Raw genomic sequence first — 17,149 nt, 5'->3', positions numbered from 1 at the left:
ACAGAGGTTTAGAGGTTGATGTTTTATTGAAAATGTTTGGTCGTCATTATGGTGATCAGTGTTTCATTTAGTTGGGCAGTTTGACTCTTGGGTTTTGATGTCAGTTTGTGGTCTTTGTAACAGTGTTTACTCAAACACATAATTTCTTGCTAAAGAAACCATGAACAAAAACGGTCTTGTGATATATCTTTCAACAGCATAAAGGAGAATGATATTTGAAACATAAAAAGTAAAATTGGCCAATTGTCATTACTAGATTTTCATCAGCAATCCTTTCTTGCCCGATATCAAATATTCAGATTTTTGTTATTTAAAGACATTGTGAAAAAAAACACTTAACGCACACCCACACAAACATCAAGAATCAGCATATTAATCTCAATGACTGTGACATGCTTCATGCTGCAATGCATGCTGGGATATATAATCATCATCTATAACACTCATGACTCCCAGCATGCATTGCAGCATGTCACCATTGTTGAGATTCATATGATGATTTTTTATGTCTGTGTGCGTAAAAATAATTTTCCCCCTAAATGTACTTAAAAATCTAAATTTAGGATGACTGATGTGTGGCAGTAGAGCATTTATGGTGAATATTAGTAGTGGGAAGTTCGGATAATTTTACTGACTCGGATCTTTGAGTCTCGTTCATCAAAATGAACTAATCTTTTTCCGAGTCATTTCGTTCATTTCAGAAAAATATAATTAAAATGACATGTTAAATAGCCCAACCCATCTAGTACTTATGAAAATGTTGATTACATTTGTAAAACTAAATAAAAATAAACTATAGGGTACTGCAACCAAAGCCAAATGATAAGAAACTGAAACGTTTAATTAATTGATTAGTTGTTGGGTCAGGCTATTGCAGTCTAACTCTGTTAGTTCACCTCACCTCCTGATCCAAGACATTCTTTCTTTTGCAACTTCATTTATCACGTTTGTTCTCCGCCTCTCGTGTCTTCAAACTCCTCGAGACGTTAGTTGTCGACTCGTCTGTGTCTGGCTCTGATCTGGGGCTGGGCCGGGCCATGTGACACAGGCATGGGCGTGGTAGTGGGGGGAAAAGTGGACCTGACTACCCAGGGCCCCGTCTAGGGAGAGGGCCCTTTGAAAAGTCTGGAATATATTTTAACATGGAACATGGGGGCCCATCAGGACTGCCTATGCATAGGGCCCAGATTTTTGTGCTACACCCCTGGACACAGGTCCGGGAACAGAATGATTAGTTCATCTTTTGAGTCTCGAGTCTCGAGTTCGGGTTTGAGTCTTTCGTTCTTCCTGTCAGTCCCATAGAGTCTATGCTGTCAGTAACGGAAACAGAAAAGATTCGTTCTTTCGAGTTCGGTTTTGAGTCTTTCGTTCTTCCTGTCAGTCCCACAGAGTCTATGCTTTTATTTTTTTTTATATATATAATTCTCAGTTAATATCAGACATAAACAAATATGGGAAATATATTGACTATTCAAGTCTAACATCACAAATTCAAGTCAATTAGACTATTACTCATTTTGAATCATATAGCACAAACACACACACACACACACACACACACACACACACACACACACACACACACACACACACACACACACACACACACACACACACACACACACACACACACACACACACACACACACACACACACACACACACACACACACATAATTATGTATTAATTATATATATAGATATAGATATATGTGTGAGTGTAATATGTTTTTGTATAGGTGCTATAGGCCTATAAGCTGTGTTACAAAGGTTTAGGTAGTTTTAACTGATTTTTATTCATTAATAACACAAGGACAAAAATATATAGATATATATAACTCAATAGAGAAAAATAAAATACAGTTGATTCAAAACGAGTAATAGTCTAATTGACTTGAATTTGTGATGTTAGACTTGAATAGTCAATATATTTCCCATATTTGTATATGTCTGATATTAACTGAGAATTGTATATAAAAAAATAAAAATAAAATAAAAAAATAACTACGTGCTTGTTAGTAAAAAGGTTGTGAACTAGTGTTCAATACAGTGACAAGTCACGTGGCAAAAGAACGAATGACTCAAATGTCAAACCCGAAAGACTCGTAAGAACTAATCTTTTCTGTTTCCGTTACTGACAGCATAGACTCTATGGGACTGACAGGAAGAACGAAAGACTCAAACCCGAGACTCGAAAGACCGAATCTTTTCTGTTTCCGCTACTGACAGCATAGACTGACAGGAAGAACGAAAGACTCAAACCCGAACTCGAGACTCAAAAGATGAACTAATCATTTTTGTTCTTTCCAGTACAGATTCAGCGTAATGCGCAAGCGCGGTCAACACAAAATGAACGAATCACTCTCTGAGACAACTCGGTAGTCCCGAGTCATATTAAAGATTCGTTCAAAATGAACGTATCGTTCATGAACGACACATCACTGGTGAATATCTACTAACATATCACTGTAGTAAACGTTGTTTGTACGGGAAGAAGGAGGCGGGAACCGGCGGACATTCAAAATAACTTTTAATTAAACAAACACAAACTAAAATGGCGGCGACAGCCCCTCGCGGACGACTGTCGCCTACATACAAATAAACACAAAATGAAAATAATAAGCTGCAGCCCCTCACGGTCGACTGCAGCAACACATAACAAAACATAAATAAAATGCAACATAAAATCCAGGCCTGGTCCTCTCTCGTCCCTCACTGTCGTCACTCCTCCTTTATACTCCCTCACTCCTCCGCAAGGGCCGAGATCGCTGCGGCTCGCAGCTGGCGCTCATCCTCTCTGATGAGCACCGCCTCGTCCCGCCCTCACGGTCCCTCGGCCTCGCTGCTCGCCACAATCACCAATTCTCTCAAAGATTAGTTTAGTCAATATTTTTTTCTTTCTTTATGATGATAACTATATCATTTGATAATGTAGGTTTATGGCTTCCTTTTCAACAAGTATGTGTTCCAGTAAACACCGTTACAAAGACCACAAACTGACATATGCCAAGTCAAACTGCCCAACTAAAAGAAACACTGATCTCCGTAATGGTTTTCCCCACAACATCAACATCTAAACCTGTTAATTCTGAGAACTGTAGATTAAGAACTGTAGACAAATGACAGAAAAAAAGAGATGTATTTCATCATGTTTGTGATGCTGAAACAAAATAAAGTCACACACATAAGTACCCACTTCATTCCTGCTTGTTTCATGATTTCTTCTGATGGCTAAACTTCCTTTTTTCAACAGTTCCCTGTTCATAAAACCACTGGCACTTAACAAAACACCTGCGGCGGGTTTCAAACCAAATGTGTTTTACAGAAAATGCATTGCATTGTTAAAAGCAAGAAGTGTTTTTACAGAATGGTTCATTTAAATCCCAGCTTCCCATCTTGTTTCTGCCACTGCTGTTGTTGATGAAGGATAACAGATATGGTGCTTTTGTGCCCTTCAACTTTCCTCTGTTTTATGGCATTATCTTGGGTGTCATCTGGGATTTCAGAGAGAAGATTATTATGTTCCTCAGAACATCTTAGTATCTGGTACACATTTGATGGTAAGTGGAATATCAAATACTTTTAAAAATCACACACGCACGCATGTGTATATGCAGTATGTACTTTTAAAGACACTTATGATCACCAGGACTTCAATATAGTGACATAATTACAGTTTACAGTTTTCTATTTTATTATAGTGTAACATGTAATTTATCCCTGTGATGGCAAATCTGGATTTTCAGCATCATTACTCCAGTCTTCAGTGTCCCATGATCCTTCAGAAATCATTCTAATATGCTGATTTGGTGCTCGAGAATTTTTTTTATTATCATCAGTCATGTGTTGTACTACTTAATGTTTTTGGGGAAACAGTGATAGAATTATTCTTTAATGAATAGAAAGTGAAAAAAAGAAATATTTTGTAACATTTGAAATGTCTTTAATGTCACTTATGATCATTTTAATGTGTCCTTTCTGAATAAAAGAAATTAGATAAAGTTTTAAAAAAAAACCTTACTGACCCCAAACTTTTGAACTGCATAGTGTAAATAAAATATAATTGGAAACCCACATATTATTAATCCACAAAAAAATGATGATATAACATTGAGTATTTGAGATGTCTTTTGTCTTTTATCAGGACCGTTGTATTACCTGTCAATGACTGCTTCCCCCTGCTCTCAAGGAGTGAATTTGTACACTGTAACTTATACAGTAATCCCAAGTAAGTTTATGGAAGATTTATGTTGATTATATTACATCATTTATCTAACTCATGGAACAGCTCCAGGTTAATTTAACCTTTATAATTACGTTGATACAGCTTAACTAACTTTGATGTGAGCTGATGACTTTGCCTTGTTTTGTGTTTCAGTGTTCACAATCAATCGTGCTGGTGTTCAATGTAGTGTTCACTACAAAGGTCAGCTGTGGCTGGAGCACACACAGCCAGATGTTCCTTGCGAGGATATAAAAATATGTTACATCATCAAAGGAGGTACATGTTGCAATATGTTTACTGCATTATCTTGTACTGTAGCCATAGGATATCAATGAGATTGCTTCCTTGTTTCAGAAACACTTCATGCGACGGTTCCATTTTACATGAATAAGTTTAAAGGCCCTGAGGTGAGCAATCAAATCTCCAATTTAAATGTGATGTATTTTAATATAATCCTTCAGAAATTAAATGTATTAAAATATATACTATATTAAAATATATAAAAAAATAACACATAATAGAAATAAGATTAAAAGCTATAATCAGATTTCCCAATTTTACTTTCCAGGGAGAGTATCAGATTTATCTGACTGTAAACATTGTTGATGACCGTGGAAAGAAAGTGACATTACAATTCAATTTCACTATAGAAGTAAAAAATGATGACAATAATAAGAATTATTTTGTCCCACAGCTGGGAGGACTATAGGGCAAAATACATGGAGTATACAGCTTCTTCTTTTTAGAGGCAGATTCTTCTTCTTATTTAATATCTTCAGTTCTGTTTTCTGAGTAGATCAAGTGATCATCAGTGGTTAATGCATAGAGTGTCCCTGTAATGATTGCTCAGGAGTTCTTAGACATGGTGTCATTCCAGCAAATTAATTGACATGCATACTCACTCTAAAAAATGCTGGGTTAAAAATAACCCAACACTCTCAGAAAAAAAGGTGCTGTCACTGGGGCGGTTACCCTAAGGTACAAAAGTGAAAAGCCCCTAAAAGTATATCAGTACTTTAAGAGTACATATTAGTACCTTTTCGGTTTTGTACCTTAGGGTACCGCCCCAGTGACAGCAATGCACCTTTTTTTCTGACAGTGAAGTTGGGTTGAAAATAGACTAACCCAGCAATTGGGTTGTTTAAAGCAAACATTTAACCAAACCACGGGTTAACACAACCCAATGGCTGGGTTAGTCCATTTTCTACCCAACTTGGGTTATTTTTAACCCAGCATTTTTTAGAGTGTACTGTCTGTTTTAATACCAGGTATCAAACATTTGAGTTATCAATAATATTTAGATTCCAGCAAATAGGAAAGACCACCCCTTCAGCCCAGTCTGTCAATTAGGAACTTGATTCTCCTTCCAGGATGGTGCATTATCAGCTGCTGAGTATTGTCATTCATTCAGAACGGCCCTATTTGAAGTTTGGACAGACTGAAATAAAGGAGGTTAAAATAAGAGCCTTGGCCAGCCATCAAGTAGCTCCATTTCTTCTAAATATGTGATTTGTGAGACATATGACACTTGATCAGAGAAACACAAGTCACCACATAATATAAGATAAAAGTTATGGTTATGTTAATGAATGCAAATCATTTGTTAGTATATATATATTTTAAAGAGTTTCTGTATGTATTGATTGATTACCTGTGTGTGTGTGTGTGTGTGTTTTCTATTCCGGTGGGGACTTTAACCTGAATGCCCACAGACTCATGGCGACTTGTGTCACGAGGAAACAAGCTTATAAATCATACAGAATGTTTTTTTGTTTGTTTTTTTGAAAATGTAAAAAGGCAGAAAGTGTTGTGCGATGGGTACACTTAAAAAAAAAAAAAAAAAAAACAATAAGTAAGATTTACTTAATTTTTAAGTAAATTTCACATATGGAATAAAGTAAACTGTACACTCTAAAAAAAAGGTGCTGTATGGCAATAAAATGGTTCTTGGTCATAATCATAGGGGAACCACTTTAAAGGGTTAGTTCACCCAAAAATGAAAATTCTGTCATTAATTACTCACCCTTATGTCGTTCGACACCCGTAAGACCTCCGTTCATATTCGGAACACAAATGAAGATATTTTTGTTGAAAGCTGATGGCTGAGAAAGGCTTCAGATAGGCCTCCATTGGCATTCAGTACATTGTCACTCCCAAGACCGATAAAAGGCACTTAAAACGTCGTTACAAAGTCCATCTCACCACAGTGGCTCCACAATAATCTTACGATGCGACGACAATAGTTTTTGTGCGCAAAAAAAAATCAAAATAACACCTTTATCGAACTTGTTATTGCCTTCCGCGTGTGCCTCCACGACGCATGCGCGAGAATATGACGCAGCTCCGGCGTTCGGACACATGACCCAGAAGCGATTTGTTTACAATCAGAGGAAGACGCGCGTATCTAAGCTGTTGGATTCTACATTGATCGTGCTTTAGGTCTCGGCGTAGTTCTCAAAATGGGACTAAAGTGTGCATTTAATGGATTCCCGAACCCCGGCGCTACGTCATATTCTCGCGCATGCGTCGTGGAGGCACACGCGGAAGGCAATAACAAGTTCGATAAAGGTGTTATTTTTATTTTATTTTTTGCGCACAAAAACTATTGTCGTCGCATCGTAAGATTATTGTAGAGTCACTGTGGTGAGATGGACTTTGTAACGATGGAGGCCTATCTGAAGCCTTTCTCAGCCATCAGCTTTCAACAAAAATATCTTAATTTGTGTTCCGAATATGAACGGAGGTCTTACGGGTGTCGAACGACATAAGGGTGAGTAATTAATGACAGAATTTTCATTTTTGGGTGAACTAACCCTTTAAGGGCTGTATAGCACTAGCCTGGCTCCGCCCTCCTACGTACTTCCGCTCAATTTTAATTTTCCTTCAGTACTCCGTCTGGGACAGTGGTATATTCTTAGGTTTTCTCCGAGCACATTTTTACCGGTCCAATCAGCAAACAGAGGGAGTGGCTGAGAACGATGACGTTGATGTTGTGCGCTATTTGAGATTACCTATGTCACGACCAAACGTTAGCGATTGGTTATGGCAGATCCAGGGTGTGTTCCATTCGATAGGGTCCCTACACACTGTTCACTGCTCCCTACTCCCTGAGCACGGTATATCAGTTGAAGTGGACTTCGCTGACAAATCGCTCATTTGGAACGCCCTGCAACGTCATCAAAGAAAAAGCAAAGACGGGGTCGCGCAGATTATGATATAACATAAATTAATATTGTAATGTAATTTACTTTCAAATTTAAAAGCATATAATAAGCATATACATTTACAAAACACACAGTATGTATCTAAAAATATAATCAAACATTGTCCATTAGTTTTATTAGTTTACATATACCTGTATTTACTATGAACAGATTTGAAGCTGCACCTGTCATTTAAAGCTACACTATGTAACTTTTCCGTCCACTAGAGGTCGCCTGTTCAAAACAAAGGCGTAGTTTGATGACGCCACGTTTGAGCGCAGACTCTTGGGACATGTGGTCTTCACCTCACAGCCGGTGGAAAACAATCAGGATAGGACTCGGGCAGAAATCATGTTCATGGATGCGATTATTAACATTACTGTAGTATGAAGCAGAGCAGGGCCGAGTGTTGTGGAGCTGAGCAAGCCCGCAGGAGCGATTGAAGAGCGGGACTGTTATTATGGCATAGTCGCCGGCGGGACTTTTATTATGACACGGTTGCCGGCGGCACTTCCTCTTTTCCAGTCATGAGCATGAGGTAACGCAGCTCTATTTATCATATTAGATATATCTGAGTGTGTTGAAAAGGAAGTTATGACGTTCGTTCGGGGGCTGCTATGACACTTGTTCACACTGCAGTGAGAGTAAAGTGTTTCACTGAATAAAAACCGGAAACCGAGGGTGACGCAGATATGACGCAATCGACAGGCGACTCCCTCACACGCATAGCTCCCACGTCCCGGTTCCTCGGTTAAAATAGCAATTTCTCACGATTTACAAATAGTTGGAAACATTTGGGATATTCTAAGTACTCAACTGAACAAAATATATAACACTGGCCTACTGGTTTCTGGATATTTTACTGCAAAAATCCTACATAGTTCACCTTTAATATGAAAATACATTTTGATTTGGTTAAATATGTATAAATGTAGGCTATTCATAATCAATGGTTTTTGTAGCGGTCTCATCTCTTGCGCTTTCTTTCCCAAGCGCAGCTGCAAAGTAAACATTCCTGAGGTAAATAAAGTAAAATATAAAAAATCACAGCCCTCAGCTGCTTCTCAACACTTTTAATGTGTTTAATATCCATAAATATAATATGTGAATGTAACAGTTATTGCCATAATCATTCATAAATACTCTAGTTTGTATAATAACTATGAATATTCAAATGCAAAACTCCTCCATCGCAGAGCTGTTTAAAAACGGGGCTGCTCCGTTCAGACAGGGGACGCGACGCGCAATGACAGTTGGGTGATTTTCACTCTTCACTTCCTGTGAAGTGATGTATCGATGTTCCCTTCTTCCCTACGCCCTTCGCAGTACCCTTCGGACTGAACATGTTCGCTCCCTTTGGATTGTAATCACACTTAAGATGGTGGAATACCCTCTGAAGTCCACTTACGGTCGAATGGAACGCACCCCCGGAGGGGCTCTTGGCAGGGTCTATAGTTTTAAACTTCAACAGAGCACCCGCCTTCAAGGAAGTAAACGCTTGTCAATGGAGAGTGGCCAGTACAAATGAAATATATGAGAGTCTGGTAAGACCAGGCTAGTATAGCACCAAATCTTAACAGGTTCTGTATGGTAGCGGTGCTATATAGCACCTCAACTGAAGAACCTCTGAAGCACCAAGATTTGGTGCTATACAGCACTTAAAGTGGTTCCCTATATGATTACGAGCCAAGAACCACTTTTAGTGCCATATAGCACCTTTTTTTTTAGAGTGTACTTAACTAAGTTAAGTAAAATTAACATGTGTAATTTTAACTTGGCCAGTAAAAGGTTGAGTTATTTCTAGTTGAAGTTTGATTTGCAATACATTTTACTCAAAAAATATTACATTGAATTAAACCACACTTTTAAAGTGTATGCTTTACTTAGAAATCTAAGTAAATAACACAATAGATATTGTAGACAACAAATCTACATAATAGAAATAGTGCAGCACCTGAACACAGAGACCTCAATACTTGGTACACACATTTGATGGATCGTTTTTGAGTATGAATGTGTCATTTTGAGTAGAAAATTAACTCCAAAGTAGTTTAACTTCATTCAAGCTTGTAGAAATGAAAGCGTAAATATCAGCATTATAAAACTGAGTATTAATATAGAATTTACTTTTTTTTTCTTTTTTTTGAGCTAACTTTTTCATGTAGACATTACATTTGTTTTTTCTGTAGAATTTACTTCACCACAAAATCATTTTTATCAGTGTAGGTTTAGGGATGAGTGTAAGGGGGGAGAATATACAGTTTGTACAGTAAAACCATTATGTCTATAGTGAGTCCCCACAAAGATAGTAAATCAGTGTGTGTGCGTGTGTGTCCTGGTAAACCCTACATTATGGGGACAAAATGTCCCCACAAGGATGGCAATATCCAAAAATCCTTGTCCTTGTGGATAATTTTTTTGGTTCCCATGGGTGAAACAGCCAATAAATCATAAGTGTTTTTTTTTGTTTTTTTTAAATCATACATGTTTTTTGAAAATGTAAAAATGCAGAAACGTTTTCTGTGATGGGTGGGTTAGGGGATAGAATATTCAGTTTGTACAGTATAAAAATCATAATGTGAATGGAATGTTCCCATAAAACATGAAAACCCAACGTGTTATTATATTGAGAAGAATTTATATTATTGCATATTATTATTATTACAACTTAACAACTACTAAAAATAACTGTTTTCTATGTTAATATAGTGTAAAATGTAATTTATTCCTGCGGTAAAGCTGGATTTTCAGCATCGTTATTGAAGTCTTTAGTGTCACATGACCCTTCAGAAATCTGATTTGGTGCTCAAGAATTATATCCTTTATACAAAAATTGAAAATAATAATAAATAAAATAATTTTTCAGGATTCCGTTCTGAATGGCGTAAATCTTTAATGACACTTTGTTTAATTGAATATGTCCTTGCTGAATCAGAAGTATTTCTGTCAAAACGTTTTTTTTTTTTAACAGTAGTATAGACAGACAATTGCAGCCCTATATTCAAAAGACAAGTGAAATCTCTGGAGAGCACCACATAGCAGACACATGCTGTATTTGTCAGTGTAATTTATACAGTATGTGTGATGGAAAGTCAGAGCTTGGTACAACTCTTATCAAGAGGGTTGGGTGTGAGTTGCATATTCACAGTGGGAGTGTGGGTGTTGCAGGCCTGACAAGAGAGAGCAGGTGTCTCAGGACGGGCTGACCTCGCAGCTTTGACCCTTGGGGCCTATCAATCTAGATCTAATGGCAAGGAGGGTTAAGAGTACAGGGTTAATTAGAGAGCCTCCATACACCCCCCAAAAAAACTCTACTTTGCCCACTGTATGTTTCAAAAGGGAAGTTGAGGTGCAAAAATGTTTTCATTTGTCATACATTCATTTACTACAAGTTTTTTTAAACTAAGGAATGATCATCTGTGTTCTCAAGCACCATAACAAAGTTTTTGATAGGACTTTAAGTTAATCACTTTAATAATGTAGTAAGTTTTTTAGGGGGAAAACATTTATAAATCTAAAACAATGTGCTTCTTGTTAGAAGACCGCTGTACTTGATAGTTTAGTTCTTAAAAAAAAAAAAAAAAGATCCACTCCATTCATAATGGCTCTTTACCACAAGCCTTCGCTTTAGAAGTGATGACCTGTGAAATATGAGCGGGTGTATGTAGCTCGAGATGGTTGAGGTTTCTCACTGTCTCCCATTCACATGCCACAAATGTTTGACCTTGGCAATTCCCACCAAAATATTTCTCAAACTACACAGCTCCTAAATTTGCCTCAACCGTCCGTGCTTTTTCAAAAATGATGCAAACGATGACACGACGTACTGAAGGTGGAGGAAATAACACGGCTGACTGATGTCATGTGACTACGCGACATACAGTACCTTTGCGTGGTCCTCTTCCTGTTTGTGCGTCAGCAGGAGGTTATTGAGGTAAAATGTCACGTGAGATTACACGCTAATGGCTGCGGCTGGTGAGAAACGGAGCTTTGTGTGTTATGTCTCTATTTCAGGCTCTTTCTATATTAACTGTAGTCCACTATGGGGTCCATGTTCATATACTAAAAGAGAACAACAAAGCAGCTGGTGTGTGACCTTCCACTCGCGCCAGTGAGCTCAGAGGAGGAGAGAGACGACATAGGCTGGCGCAGCTCTCATGGTGCTCAAATACGACCCTCTCCCAGCCAACAGCAGCTGCTTCGCACTATTTTGGTCTTAGTATCACCACAGCAATCCTCCAGACAAGGAACAATTTTCACACTCAAGGGGGAAGGACTGCTCTAAAATAAAGCATACCTGTAAGCCTAGAGAGACGGTAATGGGAGCCCCCTGTCTGAGCTCTTCTCTGTCTAATAATTTTCTGCATTAATTTGTGTAATCATGCATTTAAAAGTTGTCTTTGACTAATAATAGGTTATTAGACATGATTTGGACTAGGTGCTGGTCAATGAAATGGAATAAAATAATGTCAGGACATGCGTCAAGACTTTGCAAAGTCACCTTTTTAATTATAATTTACCGGTATATCAATAATTTCCCCCCCAAAATAATCAATATCTTTATATATGTTTTCAGTGTCATTAGGTGTGTGGGACAGTTCATTCATATCAAAACTTTCATCACCCTTTTAAATGAAAACAATACATTCAAATGTGAAGATATTAGGAACATTGACAGATTAAAGCCATTTCAAATGCCGTATTTAACCCTTCCGTGCTATTGCAGGCCTTTTTTTTGTTATACCCGTTTCATGCTTTAAACAACTTCATGAAGGCCTTGGGAAATTCTCAATTTGTGATTCTTCCGCTGTGAAGTTTCGGATGGTCAGTTTGACCCAGTAAGAGCTACGCTGGAGCAGCACGAAAGAGTCAAATGCATTACATTAAAACATCTTAAATACTTTTTTATTTTTAGAAAAATACAGACTTTGCTTGGTAAAGAGATGCTTAGAAACAAAATGACAAAAATCTTTATTGGTTTAACAAATGCCAAATTTCATGGGGAGCTTTTAATTACATCTAATGTGTATCAGGTCAGGATGGAATATAAACAGAAATAGAAAACAAAACAAATGAAAAATTGCCATGTACATAGCCGATGAGTGTAAATCAAAGGTGTTTCCCCCTGCCAAAAATAAGTCTACATTTGAAGATTAATCTCTCTTGTCAAACGACAAGCCATCATCCATTCTGATGCTCTTCTCTTCCCTCCTCCTTCCCTCTCACATACTCTCGCAGTCTGACAAAACCTCTGTAAAAACAGTCAGCCTGTTACTGCTGAAATTCATGCTTCACACGACACATACAGCCCCACATTCGTGGCCACCAAATACACCATGCACGCAGCAAAAGATGCTGTGCTGTAATTTTAGTCAAGGCCATTAAGTGTCCAACTGTTGACTAAATATATTCTGACTTTGTATTTAAAATAGATCTATTTATATGTATACATCTGTCGTTTAAATACTGGTGCAAACGCACCATGTGCACATTCATTGCAACCACATCCTCATGCACCACCAGACTAAAATAATGGAGAATAACAGCAGATTTCCACAAAAAATTCCTAATTAAGACAGCATTTCATAAATCACATATTGTCTGAGGTAAACTATAACACTGTTACAAATTCTTTAAAGGCAACCATCTCTACATTCGCATTTATAACCAGTGGGTCGACCTGAATGTATTCAACACAATTTTGCAGGCATAATATCGAGGCAGGTACCGCTCTGCACATGTCAAGTTAAGGGGTGGTGCGAGGGGTTTCTGGGCGGGTTGGTGGGGGTGCTGGGGTTAGAGGGCACAGTATCAGGCCATGGAGATTAAAGGTGCAAAATGTAACATTTAATCATTTCTCGAAATAATAATAAAAGCCATGCATTATACCCTACAGTAAGTACAATGTCAAACATACTCGCTATTTTTTTTTTTAAAGAAAAATACACACAATTTTACAATAATACTTCAAATAAATATATATATATATATATATATTTTAAATCAAACCACGCACTGTACTTGTATTTTTCAAGAGCCAATATTTCAATAAATAATATTTTTCTCCATAGGACATGTTAAATCTTACAGGTACAACTGTAACATGCGGTTATTTTCAAGTTTGATTTTTGAGAATGAGAATACAACGGGCTAGAGATATTTCCGTCCTCTTTAGCTACAGGTGCAGTAACACAACAGAAAGAAAGAAAAAAAAACAATAATAGTCAAGACAGAGTTGTTAAACCAGTACCATGCACAGGCATGTCATGGATGAATCTCCTAAAACAGGAGCAGATGTTAGACAAGGCTGTAGAGATGGGTAATGGAATAAGACTGGCAAGTGACCCTTTCAAAATGTGCATGGTGTTTTGAACCAAGTGGAAAGCGGACACTGGCACACACACACTCCTGCTGCCCAAACACACTGGCAACCCACTGCACATCTCCCCTTTAAAACGTCAGTTGGTAAAATAGTAAGGCAGCTGTTTGCTTCCGTCAACTAAAAGTGCATCTCCGAACATATCCAGTTAAGTCCCCCCATTCCACCCCTCCCCATAGCAGCGGGGTGGACATGCACTTGACTGGGTACGGCTTGGATCAGCAGATTCTTTTTCTTTCCCAACGACTGCTTGCTTCAGCTTTCAGAGCCCAAGCGAATCACAAATCATCGCCAGAGGAACTGGGTTGGCTCAGGCCGAATGGTCCGGGTTTCGTCTTTCTCCCATGATTTGCTCTAATTCCAGTCGTCCAGTCCTTTGCCTGTGTCTGAGTCTGACTGGCGCCATTTTGTTTTAAAGGCCATTGACGCAACTGCGGAGAATTAGGGGCCTATGCCGCTAGTTTTCATGAGCTCACTGAAGGGTCGAAACAGTTAGAGGGTAAGTAATTATGTTGAATAACATTCAGGCACAGCTGCAATTACATGGCAAGAGTAAGGTAGACTACATTAGTTGGTGACTGACATGGGGCAAAGATCAGGTTCTATGGCAACCTGCAATCCTCCATTTGAGTGCGAGAGTCTTACCTGAGTTTAATGTTCCGTCAAGTGAGAAAATGGACAAAAATAATTGCCAGTCCAATATTTATCAGCATCACTAGAATGACCAATATTGAGTTGGGACCCTGAAGAACCAACAAGAGACAAAAAGGTTAGCAATTGGAATGTAGAGAAACCCGAAGCGCCACCTGCTCTCAAATAGCGACTGAAAATATTCTGGCCAATACCCAATTTAAATTCTATAATACTGCGTTTAAATAAATACAAAAAACTAAAATCATTTTATTTACAATCTCAGAAAAAAGGCGCAAAAGCTGTCACTGGGGAGTTACCCTTTCAAAAGATACACATTTGTACATTATTTACCCCTAAAGGGTGCATATTAGTCCCTCCAGAAAAACGCGATTATGCGATCGCATGATTTAATGCATAATCGGCCAAAGTCCGCGGGCTAGCATGATTTCATAACCCCCGCATTTTCGTTGCCAAAAAGTCATATATATTAGCAGATAATTGAAAAATGTTCCGTTTACTTCACATAAGAGCCGCCATTTCCCCCTATTGCCATGGGAACGTTTTGAAGTGACATAATTACCCGACACGAACGTCATCGAAAAGCTGCAAACCCCGTGCTGAAACCATAGATATCGGTGAAACCATGATGAAGCACGCAAATTCCCATTTGCCAACAAAAATAACAGCAAAAGACCGCACAAAGCAGTTTCCCGTGTTGAACGATTTCAAAACACAGCATCATGAAGCTTCGAAGCGTTATGAATCAGTGTCGATTCAGCGGTTTGGATCGCCAAAGTCACGTATTTCAGCAGTTTGACACGCGATCCGAATCATGATTCGACTCGCTGATTCATGATGCAATTCGATTTCATGAAATCGGTCATCACTATATAAGTCGTTATTTAGGTTTTTTGCGTACAAAAACTATTCTCGCCGCTTTATAAAGTTATTGTAGAACCACTGTAGTGAGATGGACTTTGTAACGACGTCTTTAGTGCCTTTTATGGGTCTTGAGAGTGTACAGTGCATTGTGCCAATGGAGGCCTTTCTGAGCCATCGGATTTCAACTAAAATATCTTCATTTGTGTTCTGAAGATGAACGGAGGTCTTACGGGTGTGCAACGACATGAGGGGAAGTGATTAATGACAGAATTTTCATTTTTGGGTGAACTAACCCTTTAAGAGATTGCACTTTGTGCATTGGAAGCACTCAAATGTCTGTTTTGTATAGCTACCTCTGTAAAACAGGAAGATATTTATTCATTTTTTCAGAAGTTGTAGCATATTCCTTTTGTAAAGCTACAGAACTTGTTTGACTCTATGTTTTGTAAATTTGAGCCATGTGTTTATTAAGGTCTTCAATAAAACAAGATGAGACCTCAAATATTCCCAGCACTTTCTGGGATGTAGTGCTTTTTTTCTCTTTTTCATCAAACCACAGTTTTTGCAAGTTCCCGCAATTTCATCGCATAAAATTGCAAAAATATCCCGCATTTTCCATCACATTTTTTAAGAAAACGTGCCGCATAATCAAGGATTTTTGCCCGCAACAATCACAAAAAAAAAAGCCGCATTTTTCTGGAAGGACTGATTAGTTGTGTAGGGATGAATATATCAGTACCATATTGATTTATTTTATCCGATATTAGAGATTCTCAAATGTAGTTGGATTAGCCAGTATTGTATATTTTATTGTGCATGCTCATTTCACCTATTTTACATCTTTAAAGCTGCAGTCCATATTTTTTTGCCCTCTAGCGGTTAATACACAGAACTGCACGTGTCTTGCAGAAGAACATTGCAGGCGGAGCTACTTCTCTCTGTTTATGTCTATGGCGAGTAGGGTTGGGAATCGTGAGAAATTTTCCGGTTTCGGTTCCGCCTAACGATTCCGGTTCCATTAAAATTATTACACAAATAGTGGTAAAGGAAAAAGGCACAATACGCAGCTCAAACAATCCATTTTGTGTTTATTACTTGCTCTAAAATTAATTTACAGGTTGGCAATGTCAAAAAAGTCCTGTACTGTACATATATTACAGTATTAATTAAGCCATTCTTGCAACACATTGTTTTTCAAATGAACACCTCTGAAATTGTCTTATTACATTTTATCTCTCTGTCTCTGAATAAAACCAAGTTATAAATTATATTTATTAGTTATATTTATTAATTAGTTGTATATTAATTTAATAGTAATTCAGTTATTCAGTGAACTTGTAAATAATAAATTGCAATTCAGCATTACAAAGGTAATTGTGCCTAAACGCTTACCTAAACCATGGTGACTCAACGGTTGACATACATATATATATATATAGGCTATATATATAGGCCTTACACTATAAATCTGGTATAAGCCCTGAGGCACTTTGTGCTGTAGCAAATGTTTTGTCAAATTGCTAGTGCAGCCTCCTTTGCATGTTATTAACTTTTCACATTTTGCTTCATTATCATTCATTCTTTGGAAATGATAATCCATACTTGTGACTTTCTCTTCGCCATGCTGGTGGTCAACGAGAAAATATCTGACGCAAAACCGTAAATGTGTAGCGCGAGGGCTTTCAGTGCTGAACTGCGTTGCACTCCTGGAAGCGGCAGGCAACGTAATTAATATTCATGATGAGGTGAGCCAGAGTTGCCAGGTTTTCACAACAAAACCCGCACAATCGCTTCAACCCGCGGACATGAAACACAGCCCGCGGCAAC

The 17,149-nt window shown here is 38.0% G+C and overlaps 2 protein-coding genes across 3 annotated transcripts in view; one reads left to right on the top strand and one right to left on the bottom strand.

Annotated features, from left to right (window-relative positions):
- The first annotated feature begins 3,404 nt into the window (after nt 1–3,404).
- LOC307127823 (lymphocyte antigen 96-like) lies at nt 3,405–6,051 on the top strand. The gene is made up of 5 exons (XM_079819275.1): nt 3,405–3,560; nt 4,145–4,228; nt 4,379–4,501; nt 4,580–4,632; nt 4,794–6,051. Exons 1-5 carry the CDS (start codon nt 3,437–3,439, stop codon nt 4,932–4,934), a joined length of 525 nt encoding a protein of 174 aa, XP_079675401.1. The 5' UTR covers nt 3,405–3,436; the 3' UTR covers nt 4,935–6,051.
- Nucleotides 6,052–12,315: 6,264 nt separating this feature from the next.
- Nucleotides 12,316–17,149, bottom strand: part of jph1b (junctophilin 1b) — a 29,439-nt gene continuing 24,605 nt past the window's right edge. Inside the window, exons 5-6 of one of the 2 annotated variants that reach the window (XM_079819261.1) lie at nt 14,453–14,550; nt 12,316–12,679 (exon numbers count right to left, since the gene is read on the bottom strand). In XM_079819261.1, the coding sequence (XP_079675387.1) occupies nt 14,470–14,550 (81 nt within the window). In that variant the 3' untranslated portion in view covers nt 12,316–12,679; nt 14,453–14,469. Of the gene's footprint in view, nt 12,680–13,493; nt 14,283–14,452; nt 14,551–17,149 lie in introns of those variants that run through there. The other variant, XM_079819262.1, reaches the window with a different exon arrangement.

Source organism: Gobio gobio, assembly GCF_949357685.1.
Source record: "Gobio gobio genome assembly, chromosome: 6".
Taxonomy (NCBI): domain Eukaryota; kingdom Metazoa; phylum Chordata; class Actinopteri; order Cypriniformes; family Gobionidae; genus Gobio; species Gobio gobio.
Note: the sequence above shows the minus strand (reverse complement) of the source record. Positions and strands in the feature narration are given on the sequence as shown.